The sequence below is a fragment of the Sinohyriopsis cumingii genome, chromosome 18, assembly GCF_028554795.1.
Source record: "Sinohyriopsis cumingii isolate HCF-2022 chromosome 18, ASM2855479v2, whole genome shotgun sequence".
Classification (NCBI taxonomy): domain Eukaryota; kingdom Metazoa; phylum Mollusca; class Bivalvia; order Unionida; family Unionidae; genus Sinohyriopsis; species Sinohyriopsis cumingii.
The window spans coordinates 74,007,028-74,025,748 of record NC_142978.1 but is presented as its reverse complement, the minus strand read 5'-3'; the positions used below and the strand labels follow the sequence as shown (position 1 = coordinate 74,025,748).

The 18,721-nt window shown below is 33.2% G+C and overlaps 1 protein-coding gene across 1 annotated transcript in view; it reads right to left on the bottom strand.

The window, feature by feature from the left end:
- Window positions 1-1,168: 1,168 nt before the first annotated feature.
- The window catches only part of LOC149776985 (uncharacterized), a 24,011-nt gene continuing 6,458 nt past the window's right edge, over window positions 1,169-18,721 (bottom strand). The window contains exons 3-7 of the mRNA XM_089942711.1: window positions 13,039-13,306; window positions 8,614-8,760; window positions 5,966-6,033; window positions 5,546-5,610; window positions 1,169-2,507 (exon numbers count right to left, since the gene is read on the bottom strand). Of these exons, the coding sequence (XP_089798837.1) occupies window positions 1,855-2,507; window positions 5,546-5,610; window positions 5,966-6,033; window positions 8,614-8,760; window positions 13,039-13,306 (1,201 nt within the window). The 3' untranslated portion in view covers window positions 1,169-1,854. The remainder of the gene's footprint in view (window positions 2,508-5,545; window positions 5,611-5,965; window positions 6,034-8,613; window positions 8,761-13,038; window positions 13,307-18,721) is intronic.

Below are 18,721 nucleotides of genomic sequence, written 5' to 3'. Positions count from 1 at the left end.
TATGTTGTTACCAATGCAACACATTTATCTCGAACTATTTGTAGAGCTTTGTGCGCTTTATGATATTTTGTACTTATGAGGTTTTAAGTACGAATGGAGGAAAATCGATGGACATCATTGATGTAAACTTGTGTTTCTTTCATTTGCTTTGAAATAATAAGTCACTGAACATAAATACATAAAACTAAATAAGATCGATATATAGGCGGGAAGTGAGAGAGAAAAGACACGATAGTAAGAAAAAATGCACAAATAATTGTATTTGTTTTAACGGTAATTGTAACACATTGTTAAATATATCATGCCGGTGAAACGGTGAATATATAGAAATTGATATACAGCGGTTAACACTTTCCAGTAGTTTAAAGACGATTGTTATACGGCGGTTAAGATTTTCCAATCGATCAAACAAGATTGATATACAACAGTTCAGACTTTTGTTTTCGATTTAAGAAGACTGATATACTGCGGTTAAGACTTTTTCTTTCGGTTGATTATAGAAGACTGATTTCGATCGGTTAAAACTTTTACGTTTGATTTTAGAGAATTTTTATATGCAACGGATAAGACTTTTCGAGTTGATTAGAGAAGATTTATATAGAGCGATTACGACTGTTCCAGTCTACTAAAGAAGAAGACTATTCAACGGTTAAGACCTTTATTTTCGATTGAAGAAGACTGATATATAGTTAGAGAAGATTGATTACAGTGGTTAAGACGCTTACAGTCGACTGGAGAAGATCATTATAGAAAGGTTAAGACGTTTCTGATTGATTAAAAAAGACTGATTAAGACTTTAAGCGGTTAATAATTTCGGTTTTGATTAAAGATGATTGATATACAGCGATTAAAACATTTCTAGTCGATTAGTGAAAAGTGCTATACAGCGGTTAAGATGTTTGCTTTTGACTAAAGAAAATTGATATACAGCGGTTAACACTTTTCCAGTCGATTAGAGGATATGACTGATACAGCGATTAAAACGTTTACAGTTGATTAAACACAACTGATATACAGCAGCTAAGACATTTCCAGAAGATTAAAGAAGATACACATACAGCAGTTAGGACATTTTCCAGTCGATTAAGGCAGTTAAGTTTGCATTTTAAAAAATCATACAACAGGAATGTCTGTAAAAGGTTGTAATTTATTCTAATGTACGGTTTCATACATTTGGCTGAAGAAAACAACTATACAACTTTAACAATAAGAGCTTGCTGCTAATGCACTCAGATCAAGCAAGTTACATGTATTGATTATCTCAGAACACCTATTGCTGATTTGTTTTGTTTGTATTTTAGAACAAGTTTTCTGAAATTTTCATACACATGAGGCGAATACGAATACATATAGAAAGTTGAGAGGGAGGCATAAAATAGAAAGCAACACATTTTCATTTTTCAAATATTAATAATGTACATAAAACGTGTAAACAAATCTTGCAGAAAATTTGGCAGTGATTGGATTTCACAAATCACATGATCAAAAATAACTAATGGGGGATAAGAGATGAAATCAATTTTACAACAGCTATATGAAGAAAATGTATAAATGAAGACATATGGTACATATGATGGTATTTTTCTGTACATATTCACATCTTATGAGCGCCTAGATTCAATTAAGAAACATGAATAATATTTTATACAAGTTATGATGACTGTAAATGAATGAAAACACGGTTAAATGATCATCTCTTGTACAACAATTACAAAATGTGTACGTCAATCATTGTATACAGAGCACTTTTAATGACTTTTGAAGGTCATTAAATGATGGTTGTCCACACGTTATGATTGTCTTAAAAGTTCCACGGTAACACAAATGTAAAGGAGGAAAGGATTTAACCCTGCCTTACACCATTGATCCAGGAAAGTTCATATTCATCATGTGCACGTTTGGCGTTAGATGCGTCGGGTAAGCCTGGGTTGACTGCATGTATGTACAGGAGGGGAGGGAGGGATGTTGTGTGGGAGAGGTTCTGATGCCGTAGTTATGAGAGGTAGATGACAAATGAGACGAGGATTGTCTGAGAGCACAGTCATTACCTTTGCCAGTCAAGCGACACGCCTGCATTTGAGGATTCATCGAATGCAGACTAAGACTAGAAGAGACGGGCTGAAGTAATGCGGATGTGCTCGACACAGGCAAAAATGAACTTGAAGAACCCCTTGACGCAGCAACCGCGGAATGGTGTGGATAGTAAACCTGGGTCTCCATACACGACGAAGAGAATCCTTTGGAACTGTTGTTTAGGTATTGACACTGGTTTGACTGGATAGACGATTGTAGTGGCGGTGTTTTGGTTTTCCCATGAGATACATTTCCACCAGAACTAGATTTGTTAATAATCTGACACGGCGGTAGATCTGTTTCTGATACATCCGTTTGTGTGTCGTCTGAACTGTTGGTCACTTGCTCGTTATCAACAGATTTCACCTCCGTCTTTTTAACTGCGGGCTTGTTTGTATTAAGGTTGTCATCTTCCATCTTAATTTTCTTTTCGCCTACAAATAGAATTAAATAAGCAAGATATAAAAGAAAATCATACAGTTTGAAAACTTCTAATAGTTTGGGAAAATCATTGATGTATGTTTTAGTGCCAATACATAAAACCTACATATTTCAGATAATAAATTCGGAGAGACAGAGAGAAAAATAAATATAACACAAATGTTCTGTTCGTCGTGGACCGTTTTCATTTGCAAAAGTCAATCAAAATGCATATAAACATTAACAAGTGAATAAAACTCCAGCACTGAGAAGCAAATAGTAAGTAAGCAAGAATGTAAGGGTCACACACACACACACACACACACACACACACTTTATCTTAATGTGGTACATTTAAAGTACCTAAACGGCTTAACAATCACTACGAAAGTTAGCATTCATTGTCGTGGCGTTCCGATGACATCCACTCATAAAAGTCACTTGTTTCATGACCATTTGGCAAATCAGCTGAGTTGCTTAATTAAACGCATCGTTTCGATGCTTTCATGGATTATTCTTTGTTTGCTTGCATTTTTATTTGTTTATTTTAGATCTGACGCATTACCATGTACTAGATACTAAATACATCGGTAACAAGGATATTACTTTTTTCTTCCAGTAAACATTTTGCTACAGTCACACAACCCTCAGGTATGACGGAATAGATATCGAAACACTGGTTTCCAAATGTACAGATTGTTATAGAAAATAACAAAGTAATAATGCTCAGTGTTTAAATTTATTATGTATTCCAACTACTCCTTCTAATATTGCAATGAGCTGTATTAAAGAGGAACGATTTTGGAATCCATATGTAAAATGAAATAGCACCGGAGCAACCCAGAAGGGAATTGTCCGATCATTTCGCCATCAGTCGAATTTCGTAGTACTTTCCGTCAACGCAAATTTTTATGTTTATGTGTTTCATTTAACTGACAATTTGTGAATTGTTTTCGTGTTTTGATGATATTTAGATCAGTAGCATGCGCAATGATACAAAGCACGTTATACAAAACAAGCAGAGTTAAAGTTATTGTAACACAGTGGTGTAGCAAGAAATCCCCCTCCCCCCGGCAAAATTAAATTCTGTGCCACCTTCATAAAACTTAGCCATTTAATTGGTATGATGGGCCCCCGCAACGCCCTAACATCGCAAACCCTCTGGCTGAGAGTCTAGCGCGGTTTATACGCTATTGTTGCAGCGGTAGAGATACAAAATAATGATACGCATGGTAATGAAAATTAATGAAAAATGTTACATATTTTTTAATCAGTCTCCATGTTTGTTTGTTTTTTTAATTTTATAGTAAACTAAGGTAAAAGGCATTCTTTCGATACGAACGTTTCGAAATTCGTTTTGGGTTTCGTTTGGTGTTTTACGGCAAAGTGCCACATTTAAAGTTATATCGTTCCGATGCGAGAAGTGGAATAAAGTGACTTGCCTGAGGACACAATAATATATATATATATATATATATATATATATATATATATATATATATATATATATATATATATATATATATATATATATATATATATATACATACATACATACATACATACATACATACATGTTCTCTTTTATGGCCACTTCTGTATCTGTACTGTAAGAAAAGCACCTCGTATAGAAGCAAAATTTGGGATTCACCACATATACTCTACAATAAAATTCTGGCTTACAATTCTTTTGCCACCGTATGTCGAAGAAGTTGGAAAATAAATGTCTGTCAGTCGACAACCTTAATTTCATTTCAACAATCGAGGTAATTCTATAGGCTAAACTGGAGATGGTCGGCAAATAATCAATCTTATGGGGAGAGTTTAGATTACCTAATAAAATTAGTTTCGCGGAAGGTGCGAAATTCAGAGGTGATATTTCTGAGTGCTCGGGTTTATCTAATTAGGTTCAATCATTAATATTTAAAGAACGAGAAAGTAATTATATCAAGGGGACAAAGATCGAATCCTCTGTCTTCGCTGCCAATTGAGCCTGGGGAAGGCGTGAAATTTAAATTCACCCAGGGTACGAAATGCGTCTACTTTTACAAGGAACGTGGCATTTCAATTGAAGATCTCGGCACATTGCACTATGGCGCTTTCAGCTCTTCATAGTCACACAGGCGCCGGAGAATCCGAAAAAGGCAAAATCTGTAAGCGCTCTGATTCTGTCAAGCGCTGGCGACTTGGCTTGTTCTCTAACCAAGCCAAGATGTTAAAATACACAAAAACGGCTTGAGGAGATTAAAATATTTCCCAAAAGAAAACAGCAGTCCACTGGCGGCGAACCAAGTGATAAAAGGGTCAAACCATTATAGGTCTAAACAAGCTATGCACGTGTTATTTATAAAATTGTCCTCACTCGAAGTGCCAGTTGCTCCATTCTAAAACACTCTAGGTATTACCGATATCTCATATGCCACGCGAATGCCTTATTTCCTCCCATGGCACAATTTAGAAACATTAACAATGACGAGAACACCTAGTATAGCAGCGACAATAACAATGTGTGATAGTAAGAAACAAACAACAACTCTGACCAGAATGAATCATGCCTAACCAGACAAATTGATCTGTGCACAAAGTAACAGAAGGTCTATCTTGGATAAAGTATCATTCAAATCAGAAAAAAATATAGTCTATAATACATACAAGTCATATATACCGGAACAAAACGAAGAAAGAACCAAAATCGGTAAAATAAACATTAAATAAAAAAGATAACGAGACGAACCAAGATAAAAAAAATTAACTTATAAGGTAATAAATGGTCTTATTGTAACAAATTATTGTCTTATACAATATTTTTTTAAACACAAATTCAACGTACAGCATCTTTTTATACTTCCAGATTTAAATACTGGAAAAATCTCATCAGTAAAAGTGGGGGAAAATCCACCTAGCCACTTGTAATTTTTGTCTTTTTAGCGCCAAACTTATATCTAGCACAACAGAATATAATTAGCACAATAAGAAACAAAGTGTAGAATAAATCGAAGCTGATACTAAATAACTTTTACCCTTACTACAATATATATACAATAAAACTGACCTTTATCAAATTCACTGCCAACTTCTTCATCACTTCCGGGTCTTTTCAATGACAATCGGTGATCTCTATAATAATAATAATAATAATAATAATAATAATAATTTTACAAAAATGACGACGATGATGATGATAAATTCATAGTTATTAGGACTGTCATAATGAAAACTGGACTGATGATGGTTTGGGGGAAAATAATAACATCCAGAGAGCCAGTCCTTTATACAACAAACTGGTCAGTCCTTTATACTTATTACAAGTATTTGTTGTTTTTCTTTAACATAAATATATTAGAAATATTATCTAGAAAATGGGCTGTTCATTTTTCTACATATAGCAAGTCATGATAATCATTTTATTGTAAAAAGTAAGTGAAAATATTTATATACGAAATATAATACTGTTGCGATGAATACTACCCACCTTCTTCCCATGCCATTGTCACGAAATCCTTTGGCAAACGGGTTGTTGTCAATTTTCAATTGTGTAATCTGAAACAGTCAATAAACAGTGGTTTAAAAAAAAATCGCTGATCTAGACAGAAATGAAAGCTAACGAAAATTCGGAAATGTAAAGAAATTTCATTACTATCATTATCAATCGATTGCATGATATATTTTAACCTGATGTGCTCGGTGCTGCCTATTGCATTTGGATTCGTACGAATATGTCTTGTAAAATAGAGAACATCCAGTCCGATAGTTGTGTTTGAAGTTAAAGCAAATAAATTGTAGAACTATACACTAGTTCTTGTATGTAACGAGAATAAAATTTTACTGGATATTATTCTGTTCAGAAGCGACAAAATGTCGTACGTGTGGCTGCTATTTAAATTAGATTGAGTTTGTTTTGTCTTTATTTGGAGGGTGAGGGCTTTTTGTTAAACTTGTTTTTTTTTTTTGTTGTTGTTGCTTTTGGTTTGATGGGGTTCTTTACAAAATATGTACGTTATAAACAGTGCTGCATTTCGTTCAAGATTATAAGTTCTACACAAGATCATGAAGAAAGAAAGAAAGAAAGGAACAAAGAATGAAAGAAATAAAGGAAAGAAACAAAGAAAGAAAGAAGTTACTCTAACCCATAAAAGTCTTAAATAAAATATATAGAAAATATATAGAGTGAACAATTTGACCAAATATTATTTCTGAAGAATGGCTAAAATCACGATGAAAACTGCAAGAGATTTTATGTTGCCAATATGTGCATTTACAACAAAAATTGTAATTTTATAATGACTGACATATGTCACGTTATGGTGATATATAAAACATGACACCATTCGAAATTAAAAATACGAGGGAGTATATTTTTCAATAACGGTGAGAAGATCGAGTCAGTTTGATTAATTTTGTCGTCCAATTTTCACATTCGCTGCTTCTTCTTTGGCGCAGGTGTGTGAACTGCGATATATATTGATAAGCATAAGAGCGACATGTAGATATGAACTTTTGATAAGTTAGAAATTATAGTACGAGTACTAATTGAGAAGTCATTATATACACGGAACTTTGTGGAACGAAAAAATATGAAATTTCCATTTATGTAGGGATGCAATCAGCATGTGAATTGGATGTAGTAACTACTGGGATCATGAGTCTGCAACATAAATCTCTGACTAAATGATTGTTCGTTGCAGTCATTATGAAACAACAAAATTATACTTTTGAAATATGGACTTTCTTTTTTGTTTTCATTTCCTTGTTTTGTATTTAATTTCTTATTTTTTATAATAGTTTAATTTTTTATACTTAAATTCTTTTTATTTTTTTATTTGCATTTTACATCTTCCATTCTTTTTAAAGGATTGTTCGTAACAAAAAGTTTAGGTCGATATTACGCTTAATAAAGTGAAACAAATGAATAAGTGAATGAATTGATTAATTAATTAAACTATAAATAAATGTATAAATAAATAATTCATTAATAATAAAAGTAATAATAATAATTCATTAATAATGATAATAATAATCATAGTGTTTATTTGTAATAATGCGGTACAAAAAGCTGTTATAGTACGTAAAAAAAGAAGTAATATACGTGAAAGTAATAATTATTGCTTTTTTGGTTGTATGTGAGATACAAGTACATACTGCACAGTAATCAAACAAATGGATTTAAGGGAATTCCTAAATCTTGTGTGGGGCAAGATTTGTGATATTGATCTAAAGTCTTATGTAGTTGGATTCGTTGATAAAAACGGTTTATTTAACCTTTAAGGTTTTTATAGTAAACATTGCTAAATTAGACATCAGAATTTTACTAGTATCACTATGTATAAAGGACCTACATTTTTCTAAAGTCGGATTTTGACATACAAGGCTGGGTAAGTATTTTCTTCGTATTTCTCCATATAGCGGACAAGCAGTAATAAAATGGAATTAATTTTCGATGTTTACGTTACAAATTTGACACAATCTTATCTCATAGCAGACACTTTCATATATTCCCGTCTTGCCTTTTATTGGCTAGTTCCCCACTCTAAGCATAGTGATTATATAACAAAGATCGTTATCTCCCAACAATTCTAGATATTTTTGACAGGTAAATTCTAAATAATAATAATAATAATAATAATAATAATAATAATAATAATAATAATAATAATAAATAATAATAATAATAATAATAATAGCAATAACAACAACTACAACAACCTTATGGAACTTGTATCAGACTTACACATGAAAATTATTTTTATGCAAACATGTCTAATGTCTATCGAAATTTAAAATTCACTCATACCGTCTTTAAGCGTCGTTCAATTGGCCAAGTTATATTTCTATCCATGGAACTCTAAAATAATATTTATGCTTTATTGTCCCCTTGATTTTGAGATTGCAGACTTTGTATAATTTGCAGCTATCTCTTTTTAAATTGCTGAATCTGAGGATATCTACTACTGTCCAATAGTCAGTCGTCTTATTCGGTAACAATACACACACACACACACACACACACACACACACACACACACAAAATCACATGAACATGCCTGTATCAACATGAATTATTTACCTCTGTACTATCAATACGTGTGCTTCAAAACGTATCCAGCAAAATCTTTAACATACCTGTTCATTTTGGTAAGCGGTGACGCCAATAAACGTAGTTTCCTCGAACGCGTACGTATTAAATGACGTCCACCTCATACTGAAGATATCATTGGCCTGGACAACGTGGATTCTTGGCTGATACTTGTGCATAGAATTCAGAATTATCTGCAAAGATATGAAATGAATCGTACTAAATTCCAACAATATCTAAGACGTGGTTATTTATTGTGTAAATACGTTACTATTATGCTAATAGTTTGCCAAACATAAATATCTAAACATGTTAGGTAAAGGTGTGTTTTTGTTTGATTTTTTTTCCCTTCCTTTTTCTTTGTCTGTTTGTTTTAAACCGCCAACTAGAAAAGCGATTTCCTATATGTATGGAAACATGCGATGAGAAGCTGGGATATTTCGTGCACTGTTGTCGTGTCTGTCAACACCATACGCTTGGTAAATTTCAAAGCAAAATTGTGATCCCCGCCCCAAATTAAATTTCTGAATTTGTACAATATTCGCTTTCTCGAAAAAATGGACACTTCCCTTTTATTACAGACAGCAGACATGAACTGTTTTCCTATGATTCAACACAGGACTTTGTACAACACGAACACCACCGTTGCCATTATTTGTCTTTTAAGGAAAAGAGTTAAGTTTCAATTTCGAATTTATATTAGATGCAATAATGACACCCTACATGAGATCTGAAGGGAATACACCACGGCTATAATGACACCCTACGATGAGATCTGAAGAGAATACACCACGGCTATAATGACACCCTACGATGAGATCTGAATGGAATACACCACGGCTATAATGACACCCTACAATGAGATCTGAAGGGAATACTCCACGTCAATAAGAAGCGTCGGTTGTTGAAGCAGTTTTTCTTGTACATTTATTTTACTGATTGATTCAGCTCAGTTGTTTTGGGGGTTTTTTTTGTTCTTTTTTCTTCTTGGGTAATTTGGACATCTTATTTTATGTTCTCGCTAAATTTGCCTGAAAGAGTTTAAGAAAGACAGGAAATGTATTACGTGTTAAATTCATAAAATCGCAGTTAATCAGCATTACTCAATTGGAAGCAAAAGTAAAAATTATGAAAATTAAGAATAACACTTTGTTCCAATCTTTGGTTATCAGAGAGATTTTATCCGCAAAGAAAACTATATTTTCGGCAAGATTTCGAAATGATAACGGATTCCTTGTCAAACCGAATGATAAATTGATGAAGAAGTAAAACTGCATCTGTCCTCAAGAAAATTAAGAATCTTAAATTAGGAATTTTGTCACGGCCGTCTGTCGCCTTAGCCGCTGGGTATCCCGAACCTATAATTATAACGGTTTTCATTTCAAAGTAAAGAGAACTCTCGCAGGTTATCGTTTAGAACAATGAGACTGGGTGGGTAGGATGGATAAGAGATACACAGCAAGACAAAATGAGATGATCCTTTGACTGGTGTTATTAGATATTAATGTAGAACGTTTCATAAAAAGACGAAACCAGACACCCGTCTGCTCACTTAAGAACAGAAGTGTGGATCATTTATGTTCTGTAGCTGTTTTAATCATAACGACCCTATTACTCGCTTCTTAATAAAATAAAAAAAAAAGGGGGGGGGTCGGAAAATGAACCTTGCAAAACAAAACTAACTGCCCATATTTATATTATTTGCAGACTGCATTATTATTTACGGCAATTTCATAAAAAAACTAAAATATTTCCTTCATACTTTGTTACAAATCATTTTACGAAAAAATAAATACTTATTAGGCAGACTGATGTTTATGTGCTTTCAATATACCTCAGTCTTCATATATAAGTAAAATAACTGAATATATATATATATATATATATATATATATATATATATATATATATATATATATATATATATATATATATATATATATATATATATATATATTAGGTGTTGAAATCTTTTGTTTTATGTGTTGCTTCACATTACTAAATAATCCGACTAATTTAATACCAGTATAATGGAGTTAAACTTTGGGGGGGGGGGGTATAGCTTTTTGCTGCAGGAAGAGAAAAAAAAATTAAATGAATAAAAATAAAAAGACGTTTCCTAGTTACTTCTGGTGGGAAAGTATGTCCATAACGTATAATTTAATTAAACTGTATATCTTTTGTTCATTATGGACGGTTGTTCGCTTCCGAATTTTTATCATCCAATTTGCATTTTATCGCGATAAGGAATGTTGCTAAAATCTGAAACGTGGTTTTAAAAAAAAAAACAGTTGGGCCTACACAAAACGGAGTTTGGAGATTCTGAAATATGTTCCCAGTGAGGCTATCCATAGACGGTAGTTTCATGCGAGCATGCTGTCTTCTACGCATGCAATAATTGGAGTCAAGACCCCCGGAAATTTATTTCCCGCATAACTTTTATATTTTTCCCTGTAACTGCTCGAGTGAGGTCTGGAGCCAACATCTTTTCATGTCAGTTTTAACGTACGTATATAACTAAATTTTACTTCAAAGAAAATAAATCACGAATCTTTCAGTATTATTTAGCATTTATTTTAACGGGATAACACCAACTTTAATTTTTCTAAAAAGACAATGTAATGTTTCCTTTCCGTGAGAAATAATGGAGTTATAAATTTATCAGTGCCTCTCTGTGTCTATTTTTTTTTTCTTTTTTTAATATCGGCATAGGGGAGGGCGGGGCAGAGCTAGTATCGCTTTACAAGTTCAAAGAAGAAATGATAGGTTTCCGAGACTGGCAGGACAGCATAAACATTAAACCATAATCTATCGGTGATTAAAGCTCTTAAATCCATGGTGTTGCGCATATCCTTTCCGTTTGTCTAAGACCATTGGGATTCGTTGCTATTTGCAGATAACAATTTACGAAATAGGACAATTCAGTTTATGTTAGCAAGACTTTCGTGCTCTTTAATATGGACGCAGTGGGAGCACGGACTCTCTCATTAATAAATTATTACACCACGACACGGGCTGCTCACACGAGCTGTTGCCAAATAAGGGACAAGGGGTTAAATTGGGGCCCTAGTTTTAAATTCTTCAATACAAACTTGGAAGCGTTCGACAAATATTTAACATGGCATGAACAAGGAAGTACGAGTAATTGGTTTCTACTCCGATAGACATCAATAAACGAGCTTCAAACTGTAAAATATATAGGATATAGTTTACTAGGCTGGTATGCTACTTTTTTGGTCGCAACGTGGTGTCCTTGCGATCAGAGGGTATATTCATCCTCAATTCTACCTTCAGCTGGCGATCATGAAATAATATATCCCTGATGAAATAATAACATTTTAAACAAATACAAATCATTACAAATAAACGTTATGTGGCCCTCAGATTTTGTTCCTCTTTTGGCCCCCCCCCCCCCAACAATCCTCGTCTTAGATACTATAAATTTCACTGTAATTTTATTTCAAATTAGTGTTCGTTGTTTCCTTTAGCTTTGACAAAGTTTAAGGCGTGAAAAAAGCAGTAAGCAACATAACATAACTTGAGGTAGAGACTGTAAATACTGCTTTTATTAGCATGTAATGAATGAAAGCATGTGTTGTTGGAAAACAGGGAATCTCACCAGGGCTTTCCTAATAGAATCTATATGACATGTCATCCTATTTCATTCATCAGTCGAATCGGCGAAACTGGAAGGTGAAAATTGCGAATATTGGAAAGAGCATGAAAGTCGCCCCCAGAGTCTAAAAGTTATGTTTGGAGATGCATAAAATAGAGTCGTCACGGCATCGGTCAGTACAAGATAAAAACGAGAAACGGCGAGTAAAATGAAAAGAAACTTGATTTTGCACACACGGGAGTGTGATAGACCGCAAAAGAGGACCTGATAGAGAAGCAGAAGAGCGGCAAAGACGTTCTTATTGTGATGATGATGCATAAAAACAGATGTAAAACATCGCAGCACGCGATGCTGGGATATATTTGCATTTTGAAACGAGAATATTCACTGTGGGATTTGGATTCGACTAAAATCCACTAAGCTTTCCACACTTCCGGGATAGTTCTTGGCACTTAATCAATACCAAATGATAAAATTTAGAAATTTTTCATAATTGTGAAATATTGATCCTGCAGTTCTGCAAAAAGGTGCTTATAGTGACAGCTCTGGATTTACAATTTAAAACTTTAAAAGGAGTAAGGGGAAAGTACAGTATTCTTTAAACACCAGATATGGTATCTCTTGAATTAGCATTGCAAAGAAGCCCTTGGGAAATTATAAAAGTTTATTTGTAATCTTTTATGCACTAGCTAATGCAAATAATGTCTCTGTCCCTCTCTGCCTCTCTCTGCCTCTCTTTCATTGACAAGCAAATCTATAACCACGAGTGCAAATGATTTCTAAACATGTTTTGTCTGCCTTTTGTTTACAAATACTCTTGGTCAAATCTATAACAGAAAAATAAAGTCATACTTACATGTCCATTTTGGTCAAGGTTGTTGTTGGTGAGCTTGAGTTTATGAAAGGTGACTGGTTGTTTCATCCAGTGAGATCCAGAGGCCGGTGAGTCGGGGTGGATGTAGAGCCGCCCAGGCATGTGAGGCTCCGCCTTACCAGTCACCACCCACTCTGAATTGTGATACTTGTAGCGGCAGTCATCCACTGGGACGATGTCCACGAGGAGAATGTACTTTGAGTGGGGGTCTAGACCCTCCAAACTAGCCTTAATTGTAGGGAACATACGCCTAAAAAAAAAGTATGACAAAAATGCTGGAAAAGGTTTTTACTGGACTATAATTATTTTATTTTTATACCATCGATGCGTAGTAAGCAGCTTTTGCCCCATTAAACAAAACAGACCTAAAATAAAATGCACCATGAAGCCGTAAGTTACATTTGTAAATTTTTACTTATTCTTATTTATTTTTCTGCCTCACCCCGAAAACAACAACAGCAACAAAACAACAAAACAAACAACACTAAAACAACCAGCATACCAGAAGAAATGATCAAAAGAAAACGAATGATTTGAGGAGATGCGTAAAGCAACAGCGTATTGAAGAGTTTTGACGTATCTGAGAACGCACAGTCAGATGAATAACACAGAAGAGGAACAACGTAAAGATCAAAAGACATCAACGAGAACAATCATACATTAATATGTATAACCAGAAAAATGATTAGTTGAATGCATGCATGAGTAAAAAAAAAATGATGATAAAATAAATGCATGATAAATTACAAATTTATAAATCAAATGTAATCGGCATCAAATGCATTGTGAGAAAACAATCCATGTGACCCATTATTAAGTACGTAGGAAAAAAAGAGGGAGAATATTAGGTGCCAAAAAATAAACGAACGAACGAATTAATAAAAGAGTCAATAAGTGGACAAATGAGCTAAAGAATAATAAATGAATACATTATTTATATAAATTGCTAAAAGAAAAGAAAAAAGGCACGACTGTCCTATCACTATATAGATAATTAGTGTAGTTTTCTAGACACATTTTTTTATATAGTTTACTTTCTCTTTTTTGCTTGAAAAACATAACCCATATAACCTTAAGCATTATTTAATTCGTTTTATGTTTGTTATTGATTAGTGTCTGGAAAATATGAAAGGAAGACATCATTTTACTAAATTATTAAATAGTAAACAAATCAAAAACTGACCAATACAAGTTTAAACATGGAACAAGTAATTTCAGGCACAAGTCATGCAAAGGAACAGTAATAAGCGGACGGCAACATAAACAGTCATTTTTTATTTATACGTTATGTGTAAGCATTTATTGTATGTGTACAAACAAAAGGTCTAGACTGTGTAGCTGTAATGTGTTCGCTTTGCACCCTCCCGGGCTTGAATTTGAAACTCATGATACCGTATGTACAACACTAAGTGAACTGTCCACTCGAAGTCATTGATTTTATCATGCATAGTTCCTCCGTTTCCATCAACTAAAAGACCAACTTCTATCCGGCATTCGCGGTATAAATTACTTGAAAGCATTTCACAATTGACATAAAATAAATAAATCTTTTAGCTTTAGAAAAATGATTTCAGAATTTAAATTCATGCGAACTACCAAATATCTTCCTTTGTAACTTTATTTTTCTTCTTTCAGTTTATGTAACAATTTTAAAAATATTGTTATTCACGTAACACACGTCAAGACCAACATTGTCTAGAAATATCAACACACTCCCAGCACTTACATGACCGTGGACTATGTTGTAAATGTGTTTTTCTAACTGAGAACTAAGCAATTCACGAGCAGAATATTTTAAACATGTTCCAGATCATGTTAACTATTTGGAGTGGGTCGGTGGTTCTTTCCGGGCTTTCCTGGGTTCTTCCTCCACCATTAATACTGGCCGCCATGTATAGCCTATCGTGTGCTGAAAAATGGCGTTAAACCCCACAACAACAACAACAACTATTTGGAAAATCGCAATGACTTTGTATCATGATGAAACCGAATAGTACTTTTAAAGACAGACGAGGCGATGAAAGTGTCGCCCTAGTCAATGAACGGATCTGTAGTTATGTACTGATTCTGTCGCGCGAGACCGACAAAGGTTTCGGTATTAGTTAGCACTTAGCAGCTAATTTCAGCAAAACCCTAGAGTTAAGTGGCTTTTATTATGTTAATTTTTACCTTTTTGAGCAAAATGTTATTCAGAAATAGCTTGACGTGAGTGGAATGAAATAGCATGCAACAGAACAACAATAAAATGGACAGCCTCGGAACAAAATGGAATTAACCTATTTCATAATTACATCCCAGACAAATCAAGCCACTGCGACAAATCGCCAACATTGCATTTGTAATTATTTATCAATGAGATTTTTTTCCCTCTCTATGATAAGTGTGTGTTTACGAAAATTTTGCTAGACAAAATAATTTGGTCGCTATGCGATTTTACTGTCCCGCCAGTATCTTTTGAAATTGTATTTATATAATGTAGCAACACGTGTATATATAATTTATGCATTATTTAGTCCCTTATTTTATTGCCTTTATGTTACCAGCCAGAATAAAGAAAAAAGAAACGACAATAAAAGATCAAAACGGGTCTTTTTTTTACAAAAAGTTATATTACATTTCTTTTTTAAAGCACTAAATTTAACTGCTTTTTAACCTCATTTAACGTTGGTGTCTCCAAAGGCACCATAATTGGAAACTGAAGGTATTAAAAAAAAAAAAAAAACCAAGAGAAACGAAAACCAACAATAAAGAAAATAAAAACAATAACAAGAAACGTATGCCTTGGATTTCGTTTGTTTCTTTGCAGGCGGTGGTGTTTTATTTATTTATTTTTACAGCTGGATTGATATGACTTGAACATTTATACGGTTAATAATGGAATTTAAATTGACTGATATGCTTAACGTAATATACATGCATTCCTGACGCTTTGTTATCAAATGTTCTCATTATTAAAAAAGAGACGATTACGTGTTCAGAGACATCTAATCCTATGTAGAAAAGATATCAATTAAAATATCGTGTCTCATTTATTATGATATTGTTTGCATATTAGAGAATTAAAATCTAAGGTCTTAAGAAAAATGTTGCACTTATTACTGTGATAATTGTATAAATAGATGCTATTTGGCAATTTGAATACTTCAAGCATTTAATCTATGTAAACAAATTCCAAGCAATCAGAGACTAGATTTTATTTGATAAAAAAGCGAGAAAAAACAATTTCGACGTGTTTGCCTTTGAAATTCTTTTCTTTGTTAGAATAATGAATACAATGATTGATCCGATCAGCGATATCCATGTGATCAAGAAATTGTCTTCCAAAGAAAAAATATCGACTGTCATCAAATAAGATCTGACAAAATCAGCGAGCAATTTTCCTCGATGAAAAGACAAGCTTCAAAACACATTAATCGTTCAGCGTTACAATCAGGTAGGTGTGAAGAAAAAGTTAGATGGAAAGATAGGACACAGTTTGCTGTAATATGTTGATGACTTGGGGCAGTTTTCCGTCAACGCCGAAATTCCGGACACCTTAATTGCCCAAAACGTGGTACAATCTTCAAGGGTGGGATTTTACCAGGGGCAGCGAGGACGCGTATAATTAGGATAGATTACGATAACTTCCGTCATTTCCGCGAATTATTTCAATAAGAAAATTTTCTTCTTTTGTTTGATGCTTTTTACAAATTATTTTCCTACTTTTCTGTCCCAGTGATTCCAGAATTTGGTAATTTGTCAAGATTCATATTCAGGTTCAGTATATACTCGTAACGATTACATACTTTTGAAGTACACCATATCATAATAATAATGATAATAATGATGATGATAATAATAATAATAATAATAATTGTTGTTGTGATGATCATGATGGTAATGTAGATGATAATAATAATAATAATAATAATAATAATAATAATAATAATAATAATAATAATTATTATTATTATTATTATTATTATTATTATTATTATTATTATTATTATTATTATCATATCCACTATGTTGAAAGATTGTGCCCTTTTTGTGCAGATATAGAAGGTGAGTTTCACTTTGTTGTCAAATGCCTCATGTATGATAATTCGAGAATGGTTTATGTACCTTTATTGTAATGCAAATAGCATTAAGTTGTATAACTTTCATCCAGAGAATCAATAATAATATTAATATCCTACATAGTTTTGCTGTTTATCTAGCAAAATCTTTAAAGATAAGATAATTAGTATGTTAATCCAAGAATCGTTATGTTTTGTGGTTGCACCACGTTTTTAATACATGAATACATGTCTGTCATCTGGGCCGTTGGCCTATGTAACAAATTATTATTATTATTATTATTATTATTATTATTATTATTAGTAGTAGTAGTAGTAGTAGTAGTAGTAGTAGTAGTTCTTTATTTTAAGAAGATAACTCATATAAAATATGTATCCAGTATTCCTTGTGACCCTCAACTACTTTCTAACATTGTATATACAAACAAAACTTCTGTAGGAAACAGAAAGTCACAGTATTTAACAAATATATTATTCAATGCGATTCAACTTCTATTTTAGGATAGATTTCGAAATTCTACACAAATACATTTTGATAAACAACGGACACTTTTCTTTCAAGTACAACAATAGGTTTTTACATATTTTAACAAGGGGTGAGTGCTTTCGATAATATTTATCAATGGGTGTTTTCCTCAACAAATGGTGCTTACTACAAAATCAGTATTAATCTTAAGTCTGATTTTTATCGCGTGTACTGCCGAATTTACCAGTCTCTTAGTGGACTAAATCACTCAGATTTGTCAATGCCGTTCTAGTTAAAAGTCATCTGGGTATTTTAGTCTCATACCGTATATACTCGATTATAAGAAGAGACCAACTGCAAACTGCACAGACCCAGATATACCCTCGCATAATGTACTGGGTCTGTACAGTTTTTCAGGAGCAATCAGTACAACAAACAAGATAGACCCTGATCTACAGGCGCATTATGCTACGGCCGATCTGGATCTTTGTTGTTTGCAGTTTGACTCGACATATAAGCGATGCATACGGTAGGTTTGGGTGTTGCAGTTATTCAAGTTTCAACTTTCTGCTAGAAATTCTTTCTGATTCATTTTAGACTGAAGCTGTTGGGACAAATAAATTCTCAAGAATTTTTCGTTAACAGAGATAAACCTTTTCACACGTTATGGATCAAGGCTGTGTGATAGCGGTCTACCAGTGAATGTAGCAATTTATTTATTTACTTACTTAGTTACTTACTTAATTACTTATTACATTTAATAGCAATGTTATTCACTAAAATCTGGTAATAACAAAATATAATAGTTGCCCCGGCAACAGCAATGACAAGCGTATCAGTAACATCACACTAGTTTTATAATGGTGCTCGAGACGCCTAAATTCTCAACAATGCAATTATTACACAATTTTCTTACCATGAAACCTATGTGGTGTCACTGATGGACCCAACATTTGAAATTTAAATATATTTTACCGATATAAATATTATACGTCAAGGTTTCCCACTTAAATCAGCACATTTGTTTAGTTTTCTTTTTGTGTTTCGTATAAATTGTGATACACGTACGGGTTCCTGAACTTATTAACAATCTTCAAATTAAATCGTGAGATGTTTAATGGGTCCAGTATACATAACATCA